At 36.0% G+C, this 27953-nt stretch overlaps 1 protein-coding gene across 5 annotated transcripts; it reads left to right on the forward strand.

Annotated features, from left to right (window-relative positions):
* The first annotated feature begins 1190 nt into the window (after positions 1-1190).
* LOC102627826 (sister chromatid cohesion protein PDS5 homolog B) lies at positions 1191-27936 on the forward strand. Of its 5 annotated transcripts, none has more exons than XM_052441488.1 (29): positions 1191-1471; positions 2067-2300; positions 2405-2586; positions 3363-3492; positions 3791-4012; positions 4180-4396; positions 4507-4652; positions 4733-4890; positions 5084-5230; positions 5301-5349; positions 5803-5991; positions 7033-7209; positions 8031-8170; positions 8925-9051; positions 9800-9940; positions 10090-10158; positions 10264-10400; positions 16529-16640; positions 22662-22796; positions 22897-23093; positions 23207-23354; positions 23438-23575; positions 23650-23736; positions 23857-24324; positions 24892-24978; positions 25511-25557; positions 26327-26436; positions 27228-27301; positions 27565-27936. In XM_052441488.1, the coding sequence occupies exons 1-29, from the start codon at positions 1370-1372 to the stop codon at positions 27595-27597; spliced, it is 4203 nt and encodes a 1400-aa protein (XP_052297448.1). In that variant the 5' UTR covers positions 1191-1369; the 3' UTR covers positions 27598-27936. The 5 variants fall into 5 exon arrangements, with proteins under 5 accessions (XP_052297448.1, XP_024952526.2, XP_015384203.2 ...); XM_025096758.2 differs by having other exon boundaries at positions 25514-25557; positions 27222-27301; XM_015528717.3 differs by having other exon boundaries at positions 1192-1471; positions 27222-27301.
* Positions 27937-27953: the final 17 nt, after the last annotated feature.

A 27953-nucleotide genomic window follows, 5' to 3' on the forward strand; every position in this document is an offset into this window, starting at 1 on the left:
GAGAATTTGGGTTGCAGTGGACTTTGGAGGCGAAGAACTTGGTGATGGATAGCATCAGATCTAATGGCTACATCTGAAAATGATTGGCGATGGCTGCGTTGAGTATGTGCGTCAGCATCAATTTGTTTTGTGACTGAAACTTGATTGTGTGAGAAACCCAATTTGTGAAGATTGAAGAGAGAAGACTAGAAAAAAAAGAAAGTGAGGTTGTAAAGATTTAAGAGTGAAGACCGAAGAAGAACTGAAGATGAGACTGAGAGCACGTGACTGTAAAGTGTGAGTTAAAGCTATCTTGTGCGATTGTGTGTGTGTGTGTGAATGTGAATGAGGGTGTGTGTGTCGGAGCGCGTGTGTATGTGTGTGTGTTAGAGAGAGAGAGAGAGTGTGTGTGTGTGTGCGTGTTTCACCCCATGTGTGTATTTTTTATTTTGTTTTCCTATTTCTGTATTTTTTTAATAGCCAAATCCGATTGGATTTTTGGATCGGATCCAATTTCACCCGATCCGATGACAATCCGATCGAGTTGGTTAAATTAAATCTGATTAGGTTAAGTTAATAATACGATTCGATCCGAACTCAATATTTTTCAGATTAGATCGGATCAGATTATTTGTCCAGCCCTACCTCAACCCATCATAATCGAAGTTAAAAAAACGTCCTTTATTCGGAAGTTAGGCATAACTTCTTGAGCTATTATTTGAGGACAAGAGCAAAAGGTATAATTCATGTGATGAATCCAAATAATTTTTATTATAATCACCATCTGATAAAGAAAAAAATTGATGAGAAAGTCTGAAGTGACATCACCCACATATGCATACGACATGATATCAATTTCTTAAGTAATTTGTTATTCAATTGAATGATTCACTAGTAAGTTTTACAAGATCAACTAAAAAAAAAATTTGTATCAAATTTATAAATTTAGGGAACTCTCATAAACTAAATTATTGTGATATATACCTATTTAACGGGTACTAGCATCGAACGGTCCATATTTCGAATTAAGCTCATCATTGTCCATCGCAACAGTCAATTACACACCGAAGCAGTGGCGTGAACAAATTTTAATTTTCAGAAAAGCCCGGGCTCCCAAAAATTGAATATTCAAATAATGCCAGTAATTATCCTTACCGTTAGATCTCCATCAGAACCATCACCGCCAAATATAAAGCAAAAAATCGCGCGTCATAAACACGCGCACTTCATTGCCCCCCACCCCCTTCAGTCCTCACACACATTCCTTGCGAGCAAATGTACAGAGAATACCAAACGATCCCAAAACCCTCACTCACAGACGAGTGAATGCTAAATGCCTAAATCACTAACTGGAATCTAAGGTTTCTTTTCCTTTTTCCCCATTTTTATTATGGCCGAGTCACCGCTGCAACTCGTCTCCGAAATGGGCGACAAACTCGCCAAACTCTCTTTCACTCGTTTCAATAAAGGCCTGTTCCTCGATTCCCTCAAAGTAAACCGTTATTCGTCTACTCGCGGCTTAGTTTCCTTCTTTCCCTGTGTATTCTATACTTGTATTGTGCGAGTGTGAAGGCGAGTGTTCTGCATCATGCATTTTGTAAAGTTGTTTCCGAAGGACTGTTTTGTATTATGAGAACGGGAACTTGAATTTTGTATGTCAAGATTTGAGAAAGACAGTTTTAGTTATGTCAGCGCGTCTAGAACTACTTCTTATTTCATTTCTTAAGTACTGAAAAACTTTTTAAGCCGTTTGTTTTTCTAATTTGAATATGTTTTTGAAATGAATTCAGCGTTTTCTAAATCTTGTTTTCAATTATAGTTTGGACTGCATTTTCTATCTTATGTTAAATTGGTTAAATAGGAGTTTCAGATATGGCATATAGTTGTCTTACAATTTTGTTTGATTGTTATGTCAAGCATGTATGGGATGTGTGTGTGTGTGTGTTTGTTTATTTATTTATTTATTTTTTACTTTATAAATCGTTATTAGGGATGTGCTTTCTTTGATGAGAAGATGATTAACAGTTGTTACTAAAAAAATTGCAATATGATTTTTTTTTTTAATTTACGTGATGTTTTCTTTGCAGCAAGTCGAAAATGCTTTGTCAAAAATTGAACAGCCTCTGTCACCTGAAACTTCCAAAAAGGCAGAAGCTCTCAAGAAGTTAGAAGCTGCAACGAAGCCTCTGAGGAAATCTATAATTAAGCATGGACTGCTTCATCAAAATGATAAGGATATTAGGCTCTCTGTGGCTACTTGTGTCAGTGAACTCTTTCGGATCCTGGCTCCTGAACCGCCCTTTGAAGACAACTATCTTAGGGTACAATTTTTTGAATGTGAATCTGTTGTGAGTCTTTGCTTCTATTTTTGTGCTCTAGTTACATTTATATTCTTTGTAATTTATGTAAATTCTTTCATTTTCAGGGAGTTTTTGAACTTATTATCAGTTTGTTTAAAGAGCTTGGCAATACCGGGTGCCCTTTCTTTTCCAAGAGGGTTAAAATACTGGAGATCGTTGCTCGCTCTAAATGTTTTGTGATAATGCTGGACATTGACTGCAATGATTTAGTTCTCCAAATGTTTAATAATTTTTTCTCTGTTGTGAGGTCAATTCTTCTCTCTCTTTACTTCTAGTAGAAAACTTGCCGTCTTATTAAACAACTATTTTCATGCTCATTGTATCAATCAACAATTGGTTTCCACCTTTCTTTAACTTGATATCTTTCATGAAATATACTGCAAAGCTATATGTGTGCTTGCTTGACTGTATTCTAGTAAAACAGATGATGCCTTTGCAATCAAATTGAAACATTTTAGATAAACCTATTAAATATTAGAATGATGGGCTTCTTGCCCCTCACCCACTCCATCAAACAAGGGTAAATTGTTTTATTTATTTTTGGACAAAGTGAATAACTTTTATTGGATTGAATAGTAATATTCTTAAAAATATGACATTTTGGCTTCACTTGGCTATGCGTTCTTGAGTTACCTAAAGTTGGTTGATTTCACCCACTTTTATGTCATCAGAGATAAACCTGCTACATGTAAATTCTTACAGAAATCCATTTCCCTACAATTTGATGCCTACAACTTGCTTAGCAACTCCTGATTTTTCAGTAAGATAATTGTCTCTGATGATTGCTGAGAGCCTTCACTGGAATTGTTAAAATATTCCAGCTTGAAGCTTTTGTTGGAATAATCATTTGTTATTCACTTAGTTTAGTCTCTTGAGTTTAGCTTTGGTGTTCTTTTAACATTGGTCTTTTCTCTCTCTCTTTTTTCTTTCAATGCAATTCGTGTAATTTGTTTTCAAATAACTTTATTAGTTTCATTTGTTATATGTCCTATTGATAATGATAGTGACTGCCTTGCATTTCAGGCTCTGCAGTGAACCTCATTTATCAAGTTTGATTAATCACATGTTGTCTATAATGACTCATATTATAAATGAGGAAACTTCTCTCCCACTTTTGGAAGTAGTTTTGTCGAATCTGGTTAAGCAAGAAAAGGTAAGAGTCTGGTGGAAATTGTTTCCATGGTTGTACTTTTATGCAGTTAAGTATAATGATCAAAACTTTCAAAAGTCCAATGATGTTCTGCACTATAGTGCAAGGGAAAATGAGCTTTCTTTTGACCCATTTTTCTTTAGTTGTTGCACTTTAGTCTGAGATTTCTTTTATTTTGAGCTTTCTAGCATGGTGATTTCTTTGTTATTGAGTGTATTTAATTCGTGACTTTCAAGGAAAAATGCATTTGTTTTTTTGTTGGTCTGGCAGTATGATTTTTTTGCTCTTTCATCTATTACAGGATTCACCATATGCTGCTCCTCAGCTTGCTGTTTCTGTCATCCGTAATTGTGCAGAAAAGCTTGAGCCCTTTGTTTGTGGGTTCTTAACATCATGTTTCTTGGATAGAGATGCTGTAGAGGGTGATCTCAAAGAATTTTACCATGAAATTATTTTTAAAATTTTTCAATGTTCTCCTCAGATGCTTCTTGCTGTCATCCCAAACTTGATCCAAGAGTTACTGGTATCACTTCCCTCTTTATGTTTTCTTTCTTTGGTGCTGTCTCATTAGTTAATGTGGAATAGACATAGTGACTTTCTTGTTACTACCTTTATAGTGCTCTTCTTTTCTTATAATTGGAAACACATGCTCGTTTGTATTTATTAACATAAATTGAATTTTATATGTAGGTTGATCAGGTTGATGTCCGAATAAAAGCTGTTAACTTAATTGGAAAAATCTGTGCACAACCAGATAACTGTCTTGCAGATAGATATCCTGAACTTTTTGTAGAGTTTCTGAAAAGGTTCTCTGACAAATCTGCTGAAGTTAGATTAAATGCTCTTCGTTGTGCTAAAGCATGCTACTTAGGAGGTCCATTTAGGAAAGAATCTCGTGAAATTCTCGGTAAGCTATTTACAACTCTTCTTGATTCTTAGTACATCATTTTCCCTGATTCCAAAGTTTTGATTATCTAATTTACAGATATCTTATGTTTATGATTTGTCAATGAGCAGCTGCCCTTGAAAGTCGACTGTTAGACTTTGATGATAGAGTGAGAACAGAAGCAGTCATTGTTGCCTGTGATCTTGCCAGGTCTCACCTGAAATTTGTTCCAGAGAAACTAATATCTGAAGCTACTGAAAGACTTCGGGATAAGAAGGTAATTTTACTCTAGAAAGTTTGGTTTACTGAAAGAGGATTAGGATTTCTGATACTCAATTATGGTTTCCTTCTATGAAGATATCTATTAGAAAGAAGGCCTTGTTAAAGTTGTTGGAAGTATATCGTGAATATTGTAAAAAGTGTTGCGAAGGCCAGATGACAGTATGCGATCATTTTGAGCAGATTCCTTGTAAAATCTTGATGCTTTGCTATGATAAAGATTATAAGGAGTTCAGGTTTGCTCATCTGCACCTAAGGCTTATCATATCATTATCTGTTTTTATTATGTGAAAAAAATCTTTTATTCAAATATTCATATGCAGTACATTTGTATGGATTTTTTTTGCGGACTTGTTCTTCTTTTTTCACCCCCTCTATCTCTTCGTTTTTAATATAAGTTTCAATGTTCCTATCCCAAAATAAATCCAGGCCCCAAAACATTGAGCGAATTCTTGTGGAGGATTTGTTTCCTGTTCTTGAAGTTGAGGAGAGTACAAGACATTGGGTGCATTTGTTTTCTCTTTTCACCCCTCTTCATTTGAAGGCACTGAACTGTGTTTTATCTCAGAAAAAAAGGTATCGTTACTGAATTAGTGCTGTAATTTGGCTGAAATAATATTTTCTTACCAATTATAATTGTTTTCAGGTTTCGTTCAGAAATACGATATTATTTATCCGTACGAAAGAAAGAGAAGGTATGGTGCATTGTTTTAAAAATTAAATAATACTCTATGTGCATGTTGCTTACTGTCATTGCCTTCTAGTCCTTGCACTTTTAAGGGTGTTGCACTTTCAATTCTGTTTATAAAAGCGTTTCTGAATAGTAACCTTAACCAGATATCTTGGATTGTTCTCATGAGAAAACATTGGAGGTGATCAATATCACCTTGAAGATTTGGCTTCATTTATGTACCCACAAAAATTTTCTTTCTTCAGGGGAAAAAAAAAAAAAAAAAAAGAAGAAGAAGAAGAAAAATGGGGTTTTCAGGATGTTATTCTTATCATTTGCAATTTTTCCAGATAATACAGTTAAACAGTAAAGACTTGATATGTAAATACTTATTATGTGATCTGGTGATGTTTTTTAGCATGTTACAGGCTTGTATCTTGTATTTTGATTAATGAAGCATGATAAACATGTATTGCAGGGGAGTTGTCATGAAGAAACACATGAACAAATGAAAAATTCATTTGTGAAAATGTCAGCTTCATTTCCTGATCCTTCTAAGGCAGAAGGGTGCTTTCAGAGATTGAACGAGATGAAAGATAATACAATTTTCAATTCGCTGGAGGAATTATTGGACAACATGACAATAAAAAATGCTGAGATTTTGAGAGTGCGTCTTCTACTTGTTCCCTGTTTTACCTTAATCAAAAGAAATCGTGTACCAATTGCATGCTTGTGTAGATACTGTTTAATTCTCTATAGAGTATATATCCAGTACCTATGCTGAAAAGTTTACATGCTTTAGATGCTGTTCCTATTGGAAATACTTGTGATTACATACTATTAGCTAAGTTACATATGAAACAAGAATATCTTATTGGACTTGTTTTTGGTTCTTTTCATTAATTATCAGGCCTAATTTGGTAATTGACCCAAAGAAATTTTCTTCTGTAAATATTGAATGTGAATTAAGATTGTCTGGTATTTGCTATAGTGATTGGAAATTGGAACAATTTTTCAATTTACACTGAGGGAAACAAGTATTGCTTGTTCTTTTGCTTTGCTATGCCGAAAAGAAATACATGGTAGGCAGGAGAGAACCAGGGTATCTCATGCCTATATGATAACGATAGGATCTACAAGAATAATTGGACTGTGTTGCAGTATGAAAAGCCACGAAGTGCAGAATGTATTTCATGTGTTATCTAAAGATAATGAAATCAGTTTTTAATGGGCTTTTATTTTCTCACTTGTAAACAGGTTGTTGCAGTACTGGAACTTGGAAAAATCATTTTGTCTGTGTAAAGTTTCGATGTTGGGCCTTAATTTTGATACTTTTTATGGTTGTCAAGAGCTACTGAAATTAGTTAAAAAAATGTTTTAATGTCAATGAGAAGCCTGAGATTGATTTTAATTAGTTCAATCTTAGACATTATCTAATTGGTTCAGAGTGATGAAAGATTGGATTATTTTGCACCAAGCGATTCTCTACATACTTTTAAAGCCATTTCTTCTATGTCCTTGTCATTTATTGTTTGCAATGTTGTTAGAAGTTGTTTCATTTTGATAGGGTCAGCTTTTTCAACAGTCTTGATTATTCTAAGTATAGTCTAAATCAAGGTTAGCCTTTTTTCTTTGGATGACTATTCGTGATATGTTAGCCTTCTTTGGTTTTCCATTTCACTAAAATTTCATTATTCTTCTTTTTCAGGATAAATTTCTGAAATTGATAGGAAATAAGCATCCAGAATTTGAATTTCTGCAGTTGCTCACCTCAAAATGCCTGTATATATTTGATTCAGAGCTTGTCTGCTGTATTGTCAATGGGCTTTCCAGCAATAGATATGCAGATAAGCATCTTGAGGATTCTTCTATTAACCTTCTTCTGGTAAGAGTAATGCTCAGAAGATTTTACTGGTGTTTTTCATTTCCATTGTCTAAAATAGCATCAAAGTTTCTCAATCTAGTTTTCTAACTTCAGATCTACAGTGAGGAAAAATATCAAGTCAGAAACCAACCAAATTAGTCAAAACTCATCTGCATTTTATGCTCTCTCACTTATTGTTGGAAACAAAAGTGAAAAACTTTTTAAATAAGTTTGAGTTCAGATATAGATTTTAAACCATTGTATGCTTGTTGGTGCTGCAAGATGCTAAAGAAAAACTTAAAATGTGGGACGAGTTGTGCACAAAATGATCCCGCCAGATTGGGGAAAAGGGCTGTTCTTATTGATTTGCACATGAGGCATGTTTCCTTCACCTTATTTGTATCCTACTATCCAAGCTTAAGTCTCAGATCTCAACTCTCTGAGCCTGTATTTGTGTAAGAGTGCTGGCCAGAGCATAAACCTTTTGATTTTCTTTGTTTGGTATGTCCAACACTTTTTATTGAATTTCGGCATTGACTCAACTGTGCCATGCCCAGCTCAGCTGAGGTAGTTTGTCAAATGAGGGGATTATATTAAAGACCTTTGGCATGTGAATAAGAAAAAAAAAAGATTTTTCATAAAGAAAAAAATTATCTTAATCGTTTACTTAAGTTGAGGCTGCAGTAATTTCACATAACATGCTTCTCATGGAGTCAGCCTTTGATGTTGTAATAACAATGACATTTCAATTAATTTTGAACGTACCCTGCATGAAAATAAACTTGTTCAGTTAGATATTGTATGTTTGGTTTGCTAACTATTGCTGCATTTCACCTGTGTAGGCCATTATCAGCATTTTTCCTTCATTACTGAGAGGTTCAGAAGTGCAATTTCAAAAGTTGTTAGAGAGGAATGGCCTGATTAATGATAAGCTGATTGAAGTTTTGGCAAAAGCTGGTCCTCATATTTCAATCAAATATAGGTAACCTCTCAGTCCTCTGTTCATTGATTGTGGACGCTGAAGAACAGTTTTTCATTGGAATGGTGTGCATTGTTATGTACACTATGAACTTAGTTGGGTAGGCATTTCCAACTTTTTTGTTTTTTTTATTTTTGGTTTGACACAAGGATTGAAAAATTATGGTTAATCTCTCTGGACCACATAAATTGGTTATCGGATCGCTTGCTCACCTTTGGAAGAACATTTAGTTAGAGATATTGTTTCTTGTCTTTTGAAAGGTTCATTTATTGAAATAAGGGTTGACTGTATTGTACCTTTTCTCTGTTGAATTTTTTCATCCACCAAATTTATGGTGAATATGCATGGGAGGTATTGTATGAATACATACAGGAGGAACTGTATCACCAAATTTACCTTCTCCCATCCTTCAACACCATCCTTGGTGAATGCGGAACTTTGATCTTAGCTGCTTGGTATGAAACAAAGAGATTTTAATGGATAAGGTAACTGTGCTTTAGAGGGGAGATGCATCAATAGTAACTATAACAGTAAGCCCTTCTTAAGGGAATCATGTAGATTTTTTTAATCTTGAAGGTACAGGAAAAATTTTGAACTGCTACGGTCATGGTTTAATTTTGTTTATTTCAGGCTTCTTGAAACCTTTTTTGGTTGCTGTGTTGTGCACTCTTGGTTTTGCTTCGTTTTGTTTATTTACATCGGTATTTTTTTAATTCTATGTACTGAAATTGAGTTTATTTCATTTATTTATTTCCAGTGATATTTACCCTTTGTTGGAGAGGCTGTGTCTTGAAGGAACTCGAGCTCAGTCGAAACACGCTGTTTCTGCTATAGCTTCATTAAGTGGTGCTTCTGAGCAATTTGTTTTCATGGAATTATGCAAGGTGTACTTTTCTCAACTTCTTTGAATTAAGTACTGCTGGATAATAATTTTCTTTATATGCTTTGACTTGCATAAATTATTGTGCTGTGCTTGACTTTTTCTTATTTAATATGTGATGAAAATTCATTTAGAGTTATGTGTTTGATTTTCCTGAAAGTGTAGTAATATATTTATGCATATTTACTGAAGATGTGCTTTGACTTGCAATTGCTATGAGATGTTTCTTCTTGAAATCTGTGGGTTAAGTTGATGCTACTATTTGTACTCCCAAATGTTGACATTTCATTCATGAAGAACTAAGGGGAAATTAATGACATTTCATTATCAGCAATCTGCTTGTTTAAGGAGCACATATTTTCTTTGACTGTTTCATCCTTATTTTACTGCTGTCCCCTCGTAATTAAGTGTTCATTGTGTGTGATTTCATACTTCACTTTTCTTCCATAAGTTGTTTCCATACAAGTTATTCACTCTTTGATGTTCATGAGTAGATAGTTATCTTCAAAGGAAGAAAACTGTCTGCCATTTGCTGAATCAGTGGCTTATATCAAGCATTCTAAGGCCACTGCACCTCTTTTGACACTCTTACTATTACTAACTTCATACTAATTCTAGTCTTGTTATGAAAGTGAAAGTGCTAAAGTTTCATATTCTTTTATATCTCTAAATGCATGTCAATTGGTTGTCGCTGAATTGTCAAATATGCTTGCTTGAAGAGATAATCCAACCTGTTTTCTGTCTCTCTTCAGGGACTTGTGGATTCTCTACATTGTGGGAGGAACATCCCAACTGTCTTGCAATCTTTGGGCTGCATTGCACAGTATTCTGTTTCGGCTTTTGAATCTCAAAGTGAAGATATCACCCGATACATTTATGAGAATCTTATAAAAGTAACTTTTTTTTAACTTTACTGCATTTTGCAATTTTTTTTTTAACTCTGCTGTAATACATTGGATGGAGAGTTTCTTGCAGATTTTCTTGTGTGTTTCATATGCTTCTGGATAATTGGTTAATGAAAATCTGGATTATATCTGTGTAGGGGGAACCATCAGATGTATTAGCTTCATTTGATGAGACTTCTGGGTGCGATACTTCTTGTAAATTGAGGGTGAGTTTGGATAAGACTTATCAACTTGTAGTTGCTATATATTTTTGGTAAACTTATTAGTTTAACTCTTTTGATTGTTTTTGTTTATTACTTGTCATTTTGCAGAGTTATGGTCTGAAAACACTTGTCAAGAGTTTTTTGCCACATCGAGGATCTCATCTCAAACGTAAAATTAATGAATTGCTCGATTCTTTGTCAGAGATGCTGCAAACGGCTGATGTTCCCAATGGTCACATTTCGCGGTATGAACATCTAAAATCTTTGGGTATTTTAGGTGTCTTAACTTTAGCTCCTATTAATTTCAGAGAAAAAGAGTTATTCTCATTAGGTCTAATACCAATGAACTACATGAGTACATATATATTAAGGTGGCCGGTATTCTAGCTCACTAAATCAGAAGCAAATTCCTTCAAATCAGGAATCCCACTAAATTAGGAGACTAACTAAAATTAAAATTAGTGAACAACTAAATCTCCTTATTAGGTAATAAAATAATAAATAAATAAAATCTAAATGCTAATATGTACAGTGAATCTACACTCCCCCTCAAGCTGGGTTGTACAAATTGTACATGCCTAGTTTGCAACTCAATTCTTCAAATCTAGTTCTTGGAAGAGCTTTAGTAAGGATGTCTGCAGTTTGATGTTAAGTAGGAATGTAGACAATATGGACAGTGCTATTTTCGATCTTCTCTAGGATGAAGTGGCGATCAATCTCAACATGTTTCATCCTATCATGGTGCACTGGGTTTTTAGCAATGCTGATTGCTGCCTGGTTATCACAGAATAGCCTGATAGGTTGCTTATCTATAATTCCCAGCTCTCTAAGTAATCGATGAATCCAAATACCTTCACAAATACCCATTGCCAATGATCTGAACTCAGATTCTGCACTGCTCCGAGAGACAACCGACTGTTTCTTACTTCTCCATGTAACAAGATTTCCCCAAACATATGAACAATAACCAGAAGTAGAGCGCCTGTCCATTATGTTCCCTGTGTGGTCTGCATCAGTGTATACATCAATCTCCCGTTTGTTGTTTTTTCTGAACATTAATCCCTTCCCAGGTGTCAACTTAAGGTACCTTAGGATTCTATACACGGCCTCCATATGCTCTTCCCTTGGATTGTTCATGAATTGACTCACTGAACTGACAGCAAATCCAATGTCTGGGCGTGTATGGGAGAGATAGATTAGTCGTCCAACAAGTCTCTGGTATCTCCCTCTGTCCACAGGAACACTCTCTGATTCTGTGCCAAACTTTTTGCTTGAGTCCATGGGTGTATCTGCTGGTTTACAGCCGAGCATCCCTATTTCCATCAACAAATCCAATACATATTTCCGTTGGGTCACTGCAATGCCTTCTCTTGACCTTGCTATCTCCATGCCAAGGAAGTACTTTAAATTACCGAGGTCCTTAATATCAAATTCTTGAGCTAAACCTTGTTTCAAAAACTGTAATTCTTCCTCAAAATCACCAGTAAAAATGATATCATCAACATAGACGATCAAAACTGCAATTTTCTTCTTTGTTGAGAACTTAACAAACAAGGTATGATCTAATTGGCACTATTTATACCCACATTTGGTCACAAACTTGGCAAACCTACCAAACCACGCACGAGGAGACTGCTTGAGTCCATAGAGAGACTTTAGCAGTTTACATACCTTGCTTTTAGTGTGAGAACTTTCTATCCCAGGCGGCACTTCCATATAGACTTCTTCTTCAAGGGCGCCATTTAGAAAGGCATTCTTAATGTCTAGTTGATGTAATGACCAATCAAAATTAGCAGCAAGTGAAAGGAGTACTCGGATGGTATTAAGTTTGGCAACTGGAGCAAAAGTTTCTTGATAGTCAATACCATAAGATTGTGTAAATCCCTTAGCAACTAACCGAGCTTTGAGTCTTTCAATGCTTTCATCTGCTTTGTGTTTGATGGTAAATATCCACCTGCAACTTACTGGTCTTTTTCCAGCTGGTAGATCTGTGATTACCCATGTTCTATTCTTTTCAAGTGCAATGACCTCATCCTGTACAGCTTTCTGCCATCCTGGATGTTTAAGGGCCTCATGAATAGTTCTCGGAATTTGTACACTGTCAAGGGAAGTAATGAATGCCCTGTATGCTGGAGAAAGAGAGTTATAGCTCACAAAATTTCCAATCGGATGACTGGTACATGATCTTACACCCTTCCTTAGAGCAATAGGAACATCAACATCATCAATCACCGGCACAATTAACTTAGGAGAATGATCAGCCTTACTTGAGTGAACTTGAGCAGGATTAGAATTCGGGTTGGAGTCATGGCATTGCATGAGAGGTGCAAGGTTCTCACTCTCTTTGTTTTCATTTTTCCTCCTAGTATAGACACGGAGCTGGGAAGATTCAAGTTGTGTAGACCTATGTTTTGAGGATGATGGACTGTTAGACGATGGAATTTCAAGGTTGGGGTTTGGTGCGTAGTTTGAATCCGAGGGAAGAAGGACAATAGGTGAAGATGCATGCTGAATTTCAGAGGATTCTTTGATGAGAAGTTCATCCCAAAATTGAGATTCCCTTACATTCTCCCCCTGAATGTCAGATTTTGGGTAATAAGGTTCATGTTCAAAGAAAGTGACAGCCATTGAATTGTAGACCCTTTTGGTAATGGGAGAGTAGCATCTGTAACCCTTTTGGTTTGATGAATAACCTAGGAAGACACATTTGATGGATTTATGATCTAATTTGGATCTATCTGGGGAATGATTATGAACAAAGGCTGAGCACCCAAAAACTCTTATAGGAACCTCTGAGGAGATAAATTTGGTGTGAGGATAGGTTTTAAGGAAAACTTGATGAGGACTTTGAAATTTATGAACCCTAGAAGGCATCCGATTGATTAGGTAAGCCGCAGTAAGGACTGCCTCACATATTGGATGTAAATAAGAGTGCTCGAGCTACCTCAAGAAGGTGGCGATTTTTTCTTTCAGCCACTCCATTCTGCTGAGGGGTATCTACACATGAGTTGGTATGTATTATGCCATGATGTGAAAGATATGACTCAAGATGGGAATTGAAGTATTCTCTAGCATTGTCAGTTTTAAAGACTTGGATTTGAGCATTGAACTGATTTTGGATCATCATATGAAATTTCTGGAAGATATGGTTAACTTCAGATTTTTCTTTCATGAGAAATATCCAAGTCAGACGAGTGTGATCATCCACAAAAGACACAAACCAGCGAGCCCCTGTGAGGCTTTTAATTCTTGATGCACCCCATACATCATTATGAATCATGGTGAATGGACGGGTAGGTAAGTGAGGAATTGAAGGAAAATTTGCACGTGTATGTTTAGCAAATTGACATATTTCACAATGAAATGAATTTGGTTTTTTATTGATGAACAGTTTAGGAAATATTTTTCCTAGATACACAAAGTTGGGATGGCCGAGGCGAAAGTGCCACAGCATGATTTCATCCACATTATTGACACTAGAATTGAAAATAGAAGAATGAAGTGACGATAGACTCTTTGATACACTAGTGGACACGTTGCAACTTGAGTAATCAGTTTGTCTACTTGGAGGATTATTGGCTCTAAATAAGTAGAGACCTGACACCAACTCAGCACTGCCAATCGTCTTCCCCGATTCCATTCCCTGAAATTCACACAAGCGTGGGAAAAATTTAGCAACACAATTAAGATCTTGGCTAAATTTTCTAACTGAAAGTAAATTACAGTCCAGATTTTGAACATGAAGAATAGGGGTGAGAATTATATCTTCTGTTAGATGAGCAGATCCTATTCCCAAGACCATGGAGAGAGAACCATCTGCTATACGAACAGAAGAATTACCCGTTTGAGGACAGTAATTGTGCAAGAGTGTTGCATCCCCTGTCATATGGTCGGATGCGCCAGAGTCTACAATCCATGATTCACCTTGGTCACTGCTAGTATTAAGAGCAATAGGAAAACTACTTCGCTGTGCCTTCATACTGGTTGCTTGAAGTTGGCTAGTAGATTGCGAAAAACTATGGCAGATCATTTTCTGCAGAATTTCCATTTGTTCTTTGCTGAATCCACTTGTTTCACTTGAAGTTTTCTCCTCCGTTGATGAAGCTGCATTAGCACGGCTTTCTTTATCACGGTTAGGCTTGTTTGGCTTCCAATCAGCCGGTTTCCTGTGAAGTTTCCAACAACTTTCCTTCCAGTGTCCAGACTTGCGGCAGTGGTCGCACCAGGGCCTTCCTCGTTGTTGACGGTTGTCATTGGAACTAGTGTTGGTTCCTCGGACAGCAAGCGCAGAACTGTCAAGTAGTGACAAATTTGTTGTAACTTCTTGAGATCCCATCATCACCTTGCGCCTGCTTTCTTCACGCCTAACCTCAGAGAACACGTTTCTAATGCTGGGCAGTGGTTTCGTCCCCATAATTCGTCCCCATAATTCGTCCCCTTACTTCATCCAACTCCTTGTTTAATTCTAAGAGGAATTTGAAGATCCTTTTTTGCTCTACGATTTTTTTGTAAGTGACTGCATCATCTGCACACTTCCATGTATGAGTATCAAACATATCAAGTTGCTGCCAATGCCTTGTTAGAGTGTTGAAATACTGTGTGACAGAGAGATTCTCTTGACGGAAATCGTGCAAGATAGTCTCAATTTGGAATAGTTCTGCTGTGTTCTCAGAACTTGAGTATGTCTCCTTTGCTGCGTCCCATATTTCCTTCGCTGTGCCATAAAGAAGAAAGTTTTCACCTATATCATTGTTCATGGAATTTATCAGCCATGACATAATCATGTTGTTGTCACTCTTCCACAGCCTGTATTTTGGATCTCCTTTCTCAGGAATTTCAATCTCACCGGTGAGATATTCATCTTTACCTTTCCCGGAAATAAACATTAACACAGATTGGGACCATTGGAGGTAGTTCTGTCCATTTAATTTATGGCTGGTAATGAGAATGGATCCAGATTTGGAGTTACCATGGGTGACTGTCATCGGGGTTGAATCTGATTTAGACGTGATCTCAGAGGAGGAGGTTTGCAACGCTGCTCCTATTTTTGTCATGTTTTGGTTCAGAGGAATCGAGAAAAAAAAAAAAAATTGCAGATGAAGGCTTGAAGGATAGAAGACCTGTAGGGTATTGATTGGAATGAGAATAGGGAATGAAATTCACAAGATTAAGTTTTCAGAGGAGGATCGTATGAGGCTCTAATACCATGTTAATTTCAGAGAAAAAGAGTTATTCTCATTAGGTCTAATACCAATGAACTACATGAGTACATATATATTAAGGTGGCCGGTATTCCAGCTCACTAAATCAGAAGCAAATTCCTTCAAATCAGGAATCCCACTAAATTAGGAGACTAACTAAAATTAGAATTAGTGAACAACTAAATCTCCTTATTAGGTAATAAAATAATAAATAAATAAAATCTAAATGCTAATATGTACAGTGAATCTACAGCTCCAATATCTTTAAGCATCTTTAACTTAACTATTATTTGTTATTAGTGGAATTCTATATATAATCTGGAGTTATTCAACACCAAAACTGAGTTTCATTGCACTGATGACTAACTAGTGCTTTCGCCCTCTATTATCTGAATTGTGAAACTGGGAATTAGGTCTTTGCCATTTTTCTGGTCATTAATTTATGCATGTCTACTTTTTGGGTTTAATAATTCATGATGTTGATGGGAGGTGTTAATCTTGGTTGTTTCCTCTTAAATTTTCATATGAAAGCTGACTGGCTGTTTTCAAATCTGATTGCGTCTTGTTGTGGCTTGGTCTTTCATCCTTTGGCAAGTGTGGCAAGTGTTGTATTATTCTAGAATGGAGTTTGGGTTAGCTTTAAACATTACATCATTATACAGTGTGTGCATCTTAAGAATTGATTAACAGCTGTCAATATTACATTTTTATTATTTTTTTTGATAAAATGATTATTATTTGATATTTGTATATTTGAGTTGATTACAAAGCATTGAAGAGGTATGTAATATCCACTGTCAAAAATGCACAATTCTGAACTCCAGGGACTCCTAGGTAGTAGAAAAGAATAAAAATCAGAACATTCAGCTTACCCCTTGTAAATGATAGCATTTTTACCCATAATTGAGAACATATTTGATGCTTATCAGAAGAAAAACAAGAATTCAGAATACAAAAGTAAGGATTTGCACTTCTAAGTAGGGTTCATAGTTGCACTTCTAAGGAGGCTTCATAGTTACATTGCATCATCTTAACTTCATTAGTTAGCACTGTAAATTAAGTTTATGTGCGCCCCCCCCCCCCCCCCCCCCCCTTTCCCTCTTTTTTCCCTCCTCCAGTACTAGTTGTACTTTTTAATTCTTATTTGCATTTTAGTTATCATGTTTTTACAGTGAAAGCCCCCATTGCAGATTCGCTGCTGCAAAATCTGTTCTCCAGCTTTCCAGAAGATGGGACTTGCATATTTCCCCGGATATCTTTTGTTCTACAATTTTGATGTCCAAGGTAAGCACAGGTTTAACTGTGCCTGAATGGGAGGCCAGCATGCCCAGAACAGTTATATAAGGATATGAGAGTTAGTTTTTTTAAGGCTTTCATATTCTACTGATTGAGTGGATCACAGATTGATTTATCTTAGAAATTATGAGGAAAAAGTAGTATCCTTCATATTTACAATCAGTACAAGGATCCCTTTTAAACAGAGCAATTATAACAGAAAAGGAAACTAATTAAGAGCTAATATTTGACAGCTATCATCTATATTTACAGAGGAAAGGATCCTAAAATATCTCTAGGATTAAGGCTAAAATCAAGGCCTAATTTCCAACACTCCCCCTCAAGCTGGTTTGAAGATATCTTCCATAGCCAGCTTGCTAGTCAACTTATCAAATTGCTTCTTGTGCAATCCCTTTGTTAATACATCAGCTAACTGTTCAGTTGTTGGAAAATATGTCATACATATTATTCTAGTGTTGAGTTTCTCCTTACTGAAGTGTTTATCTACTTCTATATGTTTTGTTCAATCATGAAGAACTGGATTATGAGCTATAGAAATAGCAGCTTTGTTGTCACAATAGACTTTCAAAGGAGTTGAGAAAGTAAATTTCAGTTCTTCAAGAATTCTTTTTATCCACATAACCTCGCAGATTCCATGGGCAAAAACTCTGAATTCTGCTTCTGCACTACTTCTAGCAACCACATCTGTTTTTTACTCCTGTCAGTGACACTTCTTGCCCAGTCTACATCTGTGTAGACTTCAACTTGAAGATGTCCATGTTTTTTGAACATTAGGCCCCTCCTTGGATTCTTTTTAGGTATCTTAAGATCCTGTAGACTGCCTCAAAATGCCCTGCCCCTAGTGAGTGCATAAACTGACTTACCATGCTGACTGCAAAGGCGATATCAGGTCGCGTATGAGACAAGTAGATCAACTTCCCTACGAGTTTTTGATATTGTTCCCCATCCTTTACTTCTTCAACCTTAGCAGGTTGTAACTTCAAGTTAGGATCAATTTGGGTCTTTACCATCTTACAACCAAGCAAACCTGTTTCTCCAAGGAGATCAAGAACATATTTCCTTTGATTCACAAATATACCTTCCTTGGATCTTGCAAATTCCATTCCAAGGAAATACTTAAGGACTCCCAAATCCTTAATTTGAAACTTCTTTGCAAGTCTCTTCTTGAGGGTTGCTAATTCTGTTTCATCATCACCGGTTAAAATGATATCATCAACGTAAACAATCAAAATTGCAATTTTACCTTCTTTTGAGTGTTTATAAAATATTGTGTGATCTCCTTGACTCTGCAAGAAGCCATAACTGATAACTGCCTTTCCAAAGCGTTCAAACCATGCTCTTGGTGACTGTTTGAGACCATATAATGACTTTCTTAATCTGCAAGCTTTATCACTACCAAGACTCTTCTCAAATCCTGGTGGTAGACTCATGAACACCTCCTCTTTAAGATCACCATTGAGAAATGCGTTTTTAACGTCAAGTTGGTGTAAAGGCCAATCACAATTCACTGCAAGAGATAACAAAATTCTGATAGAATTTATTTTAGCAACAGGAGCAAAAGTCTCCTGATAGTCAATCCCATAAGTCTGAGTGAAGCCTTTAGCCACCAGTCTCGCCTTGTACCTCTCAACGCTTCCATCCGCATTACATTTTATCGTAAACACCCACTTACACCCAACTATTTTCTTGTCTCTAGGTGGATCAACTATCTCCCAAGTACCACTTCTCCTCAAGGCATTCATCTCCTCCATGACTGCTAATTTCCAATTCGGGTCATCTAGTGCTTTCTGTACATTTCTTGGAACAAACAAATGTGAAATCCTAGATGTGAAAGCTTTATGGTTTTTTGACAGTCTTTGATAGGAAAGATAATTTGCAATAGGATGTTTGGTGCAGTTTCGAACACCTTTCCTAATAGCTATAGGGGCATCAAGATCAGAAATAATTGGTGAATTATTGGAAACAATTGAAGGAATCAAAGTTGGAGTTGGGATTTGATTACCTGAAATTTCAGTGCCGGAACTCAGTTTTTCAAATTGGGCTTGTGTAGGATTGACATTCAAGTCTTTACTTCTCAGATGAAATCTCTTCTTAGTATAAACCTGAAGTTCAGAATTTAGATCATGTTGATCTGTTTGTAGTACTTCTCCCCCTGAACGAGAATCTCTTGTACTAGGCTCTAAAGAACTTGTTTTTCTCAATTGATCATTATCAGAAAAGTGTGGTCCTTGAATAGGACAAATAACTTTTGGAAGTGGGATATAAATGTCCCAAAAATTGTCTTCTACTCCATTTGTCTCCCCCTGAAGAGAATTTTTTATGAAATAAGGAGTTTTTTCCAAAAACGACACACCCATACTCACATGAAATGTTTTTGTTTGAGGGTTAAAACACTTATACCCCTTTTTGTTCGATGAATAACCCAAAAATACACACTTTATAGCACGTGGGTCAAGTTTTGAACGAAATTGACTTGGAACATGAACATAGACAGTACACCTAAAAACTTTGACAGGTAAATCAGAAAACAACCTTGTTGCAGGAAAAAATTCTTTAAGGCAATCAAGAGGTGTTTTGTATTTTAACACCTTGGTAGGCATCCTGTTTATTAAATAAGCTGCTGTTAAAACCGCTTCACCCCATAAATACTTAGGAATATGCATGTAAAACATTATGACACGTGCTACTTCAAGTAAATGTTTATTTTTCCGTTCTGCAATGCCATTTTGTTGAGGGGTATTCCGACGTGTAGATTGATGAAAAATGCCCTTATCATTAAAAAACTCACCCAAGTGCTCATTGAAATATTATGTTCCATTGTCAGAATGTAAAATACCAATTCTAGTTTGAAATTGATTTTCAATCATGGTGTAAAAATTTTCAAATAAATATTTTACGTCAGATTTTTTATGCATGAGATAAATCCAACATAAACGAGTATGGTCATCAATAAAAGTAACAAACCATCACTACCTTGGAAGGACCCCAAACATCACTATGAATCAAATAAAAAGGTTTGGAGGCCTGGTACTGTTTTGGCAAATAAGTAGAACGATGAAGTTTTGCAAAAGTGCAACATTCACAATAAAAAGAAGAGCAATCAATCCCTTTAAATAATTCTGGAAATAAGTATTTCAAATAAAGAAAACTAGGATGTCCTAGTCTATAGTGCCATAGCATTATTTTTTCTCTAACAGAAATTGAACTAGTACTAATAAAGTTTTGAGCTTTTTTATTACTAATAGGTACTTCATCAAAGTAGTAAAGACCTTCAATCATCCTAGCACGTCCAATCATCATCCCCAAGTTCTGGTCCTGAAATTCACAATGTGATTCAAAGAAGGTAATACGACAATTAGAATCTCTAGATAATTTACTAACAGACAAATGATTGCAGGCTAATTTAGGGACATGAAGAACAGAATTGAGATTGATTTTCTCGGTCAGTTTGATAAGTCCTTTTCCTGCAATAGGTGAAAAACTACCATCGGCAATTCTAATTTTTTGATTTCCAGAACAGGGAGAATAGGTATTAAATAAATGAAAAGAACTAGTCATGTGATCAAAGGCTCCAGAATCTATGATACATGGAGAAGAGTTTAAACAAGAAAGGGCTATAGGATTTCTACCTGTTTGTGCCTAAGAAACACTAGGAATACCGGACGAGAAGTTGGATTTTATCAGCTTCAGGAGTTGATCAATCTGCTCTTTGTTGAAGTGGCTTGAGTTGGCTTCATTGGCCGAAGGAATCCCACAATTCTTCTCTCCTTGCTTGCTGCTTTTCCAGTTTTCAGGTTTGCCATGAAGCTTCCAACACTTCTCACGTGTATGGCGAGGCTTGTGGCAATGATCACACCAGGCCTGTGACTTATCATCAGACCTGCGCTGATAATTTGCAGTCTTGTAGGCTGCTGCATCAGTAATTAAGGCAGAATTCTCAATTGACTCACCGGTACTCCTTTTTCTGAGCATTACGCTCCTTCGGCTTTCTTCTCTTCTGACTTCAGCAAAGACTTCGCCAATGGGTGGTAGAGGAGGTCTGCCAATAATCCTCCCTCGTACTTCATCAAACTCAACATTGAGGCCGGCAAGAAACTTGTAAATACGACTGTCTTCCACGGTTTTCTTGTGGTGGTTGCAGTCATCAGCGGATTTCCATTCATATGTGTTGAAGAGGTCAAGATCTTGCCACAACCTTTTCAAAGAATTGAAATATTTGGTGACAGAATCATCACCTTGACGAATCTCTCCCAACCTTAAAGTTAACTCAAAAACCTGAGATTGGTTGCCCAGGTCAGAATACATCTGACTAACGTTGTCCCACAATTCTTTAGCAGTAGGATAGCACATATAATTGGAGCTTATGTCCTCCTCCATGGAGTTGACCAGCCATGTCATAACCATGGAATTTTCAGCATCCCAAGTGCCATACAGCGGATCATCATTAGCAGGAACCTTCTTGTCACCAGTGATGTAACCAATTTTTCCTTGCCCACGGATATACATCCGGACAGATTGCGACCAGAGGAGGAAGTTGTCGCCATTTAAGCGGATGGTGGTGATTTGAACAGAATGAGAGTTGGAGTGGTTTCGCAGGGTCTCATATGTTTTTTCTGGAATGGCAGCAGCAGGGGTTGGAGTGGTTTCAGACGTGACTTCTGACATGGTTGCAGACACGATTCCCTATGCTTTGATACCAACTTAGAAATTATGAGGAAAAAGTAGTATCCTTCATATTTACAATCAGTACAAGGATCCCTTTTAAATAGAGCAATTATAACAGAAAAGGAAACTAATTAAGAGCTAATATTTGACAGCTATCATCTATATTTACAGAGGAAAGGATCCTAAAATATCTCTAGGATTAAGGCTAAAATCAAGACCTAATTTCCAACAATTTATGTGCCTGATGAAGAGGCTAGCATGCTGACACTAGATGTATATCGATATTAGTAGTTTAACCTTTCAAAGCTCTCATATTGTACCAGAGTAGTTGATCACAGATTGATTGTTGCATATGAATTTGTTTGAAAACTTTACACTATAGAAATGTTATAGACAAGATTTAGAGAAAGACATCTAGTAGGACTGACTTTCTTCTGAACACTAATAGTAGTTATGATACCCAGCATTTTGTTTTTTGTTTCTTTTGTCTATCCGAAAAATGGAGAGAAATTGCTCTTTAGAGAAAGACATGTAGTAGAACTGACTTTCTTTTGAACACTAGTAGTAGGTATGATGCCTAGCTTTTTGCTTTTTGTTTCTTTTTTCTATGAAAGAAATGAAGAGAAATTGCATAATTATGTATCATAAAAGCACCTTATAGTTTGAACCATTTTTCTTTTTTCTTTTTGTCAATAGATTTAACAAATTTTGATCCCTGAAGTATTATTGGATATTAAAGGTTCAAAGTCACATTCAGCTGATAATTTGCTTCTCCTGATGGCACTTAAAAGTAGCTTTGAAGTTTACCATTTTCTGAAATTTATTTTCTAATTTGTTTTTCTGATGTTTAAAGTTCTGGTAATTACACGTGGTTGTAGGTGTTACCATGACATAGCGGGGAGACTCTGATTTTGGAAAATATTTGATCATAGATTTTTTTCCAAACCCTAGTTAATTGTATTGAAAAAGTCAGTGGGATGCAAATTGTGATCCTTGATATCCAATTATACCAATGTTTCTGATGCTGATTTTCATTATGTAAAGAGTAGCAGCAAATATATGTACTTAGATTTTGTTCTTTGGCCTCTATTGAAGAACTTTAGAGCTTTGTTATGTCTCCTGAACTGATTACTATGGAGTGACAGTGCAAATTATCTGATTACCTTCGTCTTTTCCCTTCATTGCTCTTTTTTGATGATGATGATGATGATTATTATTATTATTATTATTATTATTTTATATAAGAAACTGAAAAATGTCTTGCTCTTTGATTATCAAGTTTTTTCGTATCTATCTATTCCATTGCTTTCTTGGTTGATTATGTTGAGTCCTATCATGTTCCAGGACTCCTCTGCATTTGTAAGGAGAAAGTTCCTTGATAAAACACACAAATGGTTGAAAGCACATGCTATACCTATTAAATATGCATGTGCCTTTGCATTGGCCACCTCAGATTGTCAGAAGGATCTGCGAGATGATGTATGTTTATGTCTATCATGTGCAAATATCTTTTGTATCATTACTCTCATTCTTTGATCCTAATTTTATCATGTTTTATGTGCTGACACTTTTCATACAGTCTTTCAAATATATGGCCGAATTTATCAAGGATTACAGCATAGAAGCTCGAGCTCGCCGAAATTCTGCAGTGCAAGGGGTATCAAATACTGATTATCCAGCATATGTAGTGGTGTTCTTGATCCATATTCTTGCACATGATAGAGGCTTCCCACCTGAAGACTGCAAAGATGAAGGGATCATTGCTCAGTTTTTTTGGTAGGTGTAAATCATATGACAGTTTTTCTTTGGAGCCTGGGCTGCCTAGTTTTCTGAATATTAATGTAATTATTACTAGAAGTGACACTAACTGGAAAATTTCCTTTTTGCAGTCCACTTTTTTCTCTCTTGCAGACATTACTCAATCCTAGCATTGTTGATGGTGACATGGGTCTTGTTAATGATGCTGTGTTGTATTTGCTTACAATTTTTTGTGCTATTAAAAAAGCTGAGGATGCTGTTGATGCTCACAGAACTCCAGTAAGCATTGAGCCTTTTAGATGCCTTTTTCTTTCATGATTCCTTGCTTATGTTATATTGATTGTGAGGATATGAGAACGCAGAAATTGCACATGCTAGCAGACATTGGAATCTCCATTGTAAAAGAATTGAATCATAATGTCATCGCCTCACGAGCTGTTGGAAGGATTCTTTTGCCATTATCCTTATATCAAGTTAGTCTTGCCAGGAAGAATGGAGAGGTAAGTATTAAGGTGTTAAAAATTTTTTAACACACAAAACATTGTAATGGACCTTATTTAATGTTTCTGTGCAGGCCAATTCAGAATGTCTTTCTCAGAGCTATTTTGAACAAAGTTTTGTTGAGACAGTTGTTCATGTTGTCAAATCTCATATTTCTCTGGTATGTTTACAGAAGCTTTCTTTCCCTGAATTGATCATATGTTTCTTATAATTATCATGTAAAGAATTTCTCTATTTTGTTTTTCATTTTGGTGTGCGTTGATTCTACTTTATATTTCAGCCTGGTAAGACTCTTCCAAAACGTAATCAAAAACGTCAAGAGGGTAGCGAACACTCTGTTGCAACATACCCCACATTAAACTTGGTAGCATGCAAACAGTTTGATTTGACATCGAGTGGGATGATAAAGCCCAAAAATAAAGAGGTCAAGCAAGAAAACAGTACGAGATATAAAACAAAGGGGGCCCATTTAGCAACTGCACTTGTAGATAAACCCATTCAGTGTTCTACTGTTGAGTGCAAAAATGGTGCATCTAAAGGTTCGGCCACGACTCCGGAGAAGGAATTACATTCTTCCTGTGATTCTGTAGCTATGGAATTATCTTTTACAGATTCACAAGTTTCATGCCAGAACATGGAGAGAACTACTATTTCTTTGAAAGAAAATGTCAGGCCAGTCAGTAGTATTGTTACCGCTGACCCTTCAATAAACAACAGGGCCAAGTTCAAGGAACCCTGCGGTGTGAACGTATGTATACTGTACTCATAGATAAATCACCATGGTATTATTTGGTCTTTGTCCAGATTCCAGGTTAACGTGTTTTTTGAATTGGACATCATTGGATAAGAATGAGGAAAGTTGTACGAAGTTGGAATCTAAAGTTTATGCTGCATCTTTGTTGCTTTTGCTTTTTCTCTTACTAGCTATGGGACAAACTGCGGAAGTTTTCTGATCTTGTTTTCAAGATCATATACCTACACCCTCTTTTCTTTTCCTTTTATTTTATTTTGAAGGAAAATTGTGAAACTTTATGTATATGGCCAAAGATCTAGCTTGTTGAAGGGAAATCAAATGGATTTCTGTACCAACAGACTTCCATCTTCTAATTTGTTGCTGTTTATGTGTCTGTATTCCTAACTTTTGAAACATTTAATACTTCTCCTGTGAGTCTGTATATATATATTTTTTAATTCTAGCTGTTTACTTTAATCACATGCTGTAAATATACTTGAACTCTTTTTGGTATTCCATTTTTCTTGTATTTGCCCTGACTTTCTTTGGAACAATGCTGAAAATATCTCCTTGACTATGCAGATTGCTAATGGGAGTGGAGATTTCGAGTTATTATGCTTGGATAGCAGGAGCTGTGAGACTATTTGTGGTGACTCCTTGTCTGAAAGGGTAAGAATGAAATATCAAGAATTTGCTATTGTGGCCCTTGTAGGGAGTTTAGGCCGGTAAAACTATAAAAAACAGCCCCTTCCATACCTTCCCGGTGGAAGATTAGAGCAAGACCCGCCCTCGTCCCGGGAAGGTCCGGGTGGCTATGGATTCTTTAGCAACAAAAGGGTAAATGGATTTAAAGGACATTTACGTGGGGTTTAAGGCCAGTTGATACCTTTTTAAATGTCCCCATACAGTCCCATGGAACCCTCTTGTTTTTTCTAAAGAAAAATCCCATACAATGAGTTTTCCCTTTTTCAGAGTCCTCAATCGAGATTTTGAGAAGGGCTATTATTATTATTTTTAATTTTTAAAAAGAAATCCCAATTGCTAATTTTATGTCCTTTTCCATTATTATTGCCATTTTGGGTTTTGGTTGTTGCTTAAATTTCTGATTCAAATTAATCTATCTTCTATTGTTGTCTTCTATCAGTTTCACTTGTAAATTATATCCTGATGCTATTATGTGTTGACTGATTTTTGCTGTAAGGAGGTTTTGTTGGAAGAGGACCTAAATACCTTACATTCACGGCATGGGTGAGTTCCTAATAATTTCTCTCTTGAATGTTTGGACTTGAGTGCTATAATTCATCCAAATTTATTTGTCAGGCATACCATCCTTCCTCCCTTTGCTAACTATGGTTTGTTTCTTTGGTTTGTTAGAGACTTGAGCAAGAGTCTTTATTTTTTGTTTCAATTTCTTTTATGGTTACTCATTACTTGTGTACCTAGTCCCTGCCTCTCAGGAATCTTTTTGTCAATTTATTTTACCTACAAACAAAATTTATTTTTATTGAATATATATTTCATGATTGTTTGTGTGAGTGCTTTAGTGGGAATTCTTCTCATGTTAATTCAGACTCTTTAGTAATATTACTGTTGATGGAGGGCTATGAGATAGTTAAACTCTATTTGTGTCAACATAGTGTGAGTGTGTGTGTGTGTCATTGTGTATCCTGTGACATAAATGGGACAGAAGAAGAGACCAAGCTGGGACTCAACATTTATCATTTTGGTTAGCATTTTCAGTTTTCCTTTCTTTCTTTTTCTTTTCCTTTTTTTCTCTTCCCTATGCCCAAGGAAGCTCCAGAGGTGCTGCTTTTTGCTTATTGAGATACAAGTTCTTTTAATTTTGTAGTATTCTATTTTTAGCTGCTTTAGCATTTAGCAAATTGTTTTGAGATTTCTGCAGGAGTACATTTGACCTTAGGCATATACATTGTAAATCAAGACATTTTTCTTGTTTTGGATGTCATTCTATATAAGCTTGACATACCTGTTATAGTGACATGCCGCATTCTTGCAGTAATCTACACAAAACTGTTGATACATTCAAAGACAATTCTGCCCAGCAGCTAATAGCCTTATCAAAACAGGAGGATGGGTTGTTTTGTGGAAGAACAGTTCTTTTGACTGGTAATAATCGGTGTATTTATTTACCCTTGAATTCTCTAAATTGATTGAATTTTTTTTATAGCCTTAAAACAGCACGTTATTAGCTATTCATTATGTTTTTGTTCGCATATTTTGTAATTACCCTTATTTTAGTGCAGTCAGATGTCACAACCTTGTTTAGCCGCAATTTGAGTTTGTTCTACACTTAGATGCCATGAAAGTTAATTTTAAACAGCTTCTGTTTTTCTGTTTTCTTTAAATCTTTTCTTTTCTTTTGGTAGTGTTAACATAAAAGTAATGTGACAATTTGCGGTGGTCATACTAATGGGTAGCACCGGGATTTGAAAAATTGAACATTAGCTCAAGCATTTCACAAACTGTTCATTAAATGTTTAGGCTGTAACTTATTGAGTGATGGCACATTCTCTTAGTACTTTATTGGTTGGCTGACATATTCCTAAGAACCTCCATTAGAGGCAGACCAGGTTGGCGTGGAGTGTGGATACTAGATTTTAAATTTCAGATCCATTATATGAGCTATTTAGTTTTCACATTCCTCTTTTAATATTACGGACTCCTTACTCTGATGAAGGGTTTGCATGCCTAACTACTAGAACTGTTTGCTTGATTCTTTGAAGTGTCTTCCCCTGCTGGGTCAAGCATGATTCACTACGTGCAACTTACATCCTCTATTATTGTTATTCTTTCTAGAAGTTGTGTTATATAATTTTCTACAAGTCAGGAGTGTCTTAATTCTTTGGTTAAGTTTATCGCTATTTTGTTGCTGTTAATTGGCTAATATGTAGGATCAGCAAAGGGGAAACGGGGGAGGAAAGTTTGGGAAGACACATCAGCCTCGGAAGTCATCAATATAAATGATGATGCTGTAAGCCTTAGCTCTTTTTCTTTAATATTGCTTGCTGTGGAATTTTTCAGAAAACGTATGTGAAAAGCTATGTTCTGCAATGAAAGTTTTATGATTTTGGATTCCACTTAACAGAAAGAGATTATCTGAAGTAATTGTTAGCATATCCTTTTCGGCCATAAAAATTAAAAATGAGAGCTTTTGTTTTAACTTTAAAAAAAAAAAAATCTTTTAACATAAACACTCACATCTCCTTTTTGGTCATGCAACTTTTTCTTATTCAGGTTACCAGAAGATCGCAGAGGCGCAAAGTTTAGTACACCTACTGCATAGTTTATGTTTATTGGAAAACTGAAAATTCCTTAACTTAGTGCTTGATCTACTAGTTGGGAATCATTACCATATGACTCTTGGCCGTCTTTAGGGTAGAAAATAATCCAACAAATTCAGTTCATATCAGCTTCGTGTAAATATTTCAGAAAAAAATTGGTGTATATCGTCAAGGCACGTTTAATGCAACAATTAGCATAAAATTTTGCTGACCAATGTAACTGACTCGTTAAAATATTGTGAGTCTGCCCTTGGCTCTTATAATCAGAAAATTTTGTATCTGTATGTGTGCTTGTCCGGAAGATGAAAAGGATGCCATTTGAATTCGTTTTCTTGCAATGCA

Source organism: Citrus sinensis, chromosome 5, assembly GCF_022201045.2.
Source record: "Citrus sinensis cultivar Valencia sweet orange chromosome 5, DVS_A1.0, whole genome shotgun sequence".
Lineage (NCBI taxonomy): Eukaryota > Viridiplantae > Streptophyta > Magnoliopsida > Sapindales > Rutaceae > Citrus > Citrus sinensis.

What these genes read in the sequence shown, in the direction of transcription:
- LOC102627826 (XM_015528717.3), top strand. Translation starts at nt 1,370, where the DNA reads ATGGCCGAGTCACCGCTGCAACTCGTCTCCGAAATGGGCGACAAACTC. An exon ending in TTTATGAGAATCTTATAAAA is followed by an intron (nt 9,941 to 10,089) that starts GTAACTTTTTTT and finishes ATATCTGTGTAG; the next exon opens with GGGGAACCATCAGATGTATT. An exon ending in TTGCCAGGAAGAATGGAGAG is followed by an intron (nt 23,576 to 23,649) that starts GTAAGTATTAAG and finishes GTTTCTGTGCAG; the next exon opens with GCCAATTCAGAATGTCTTTC.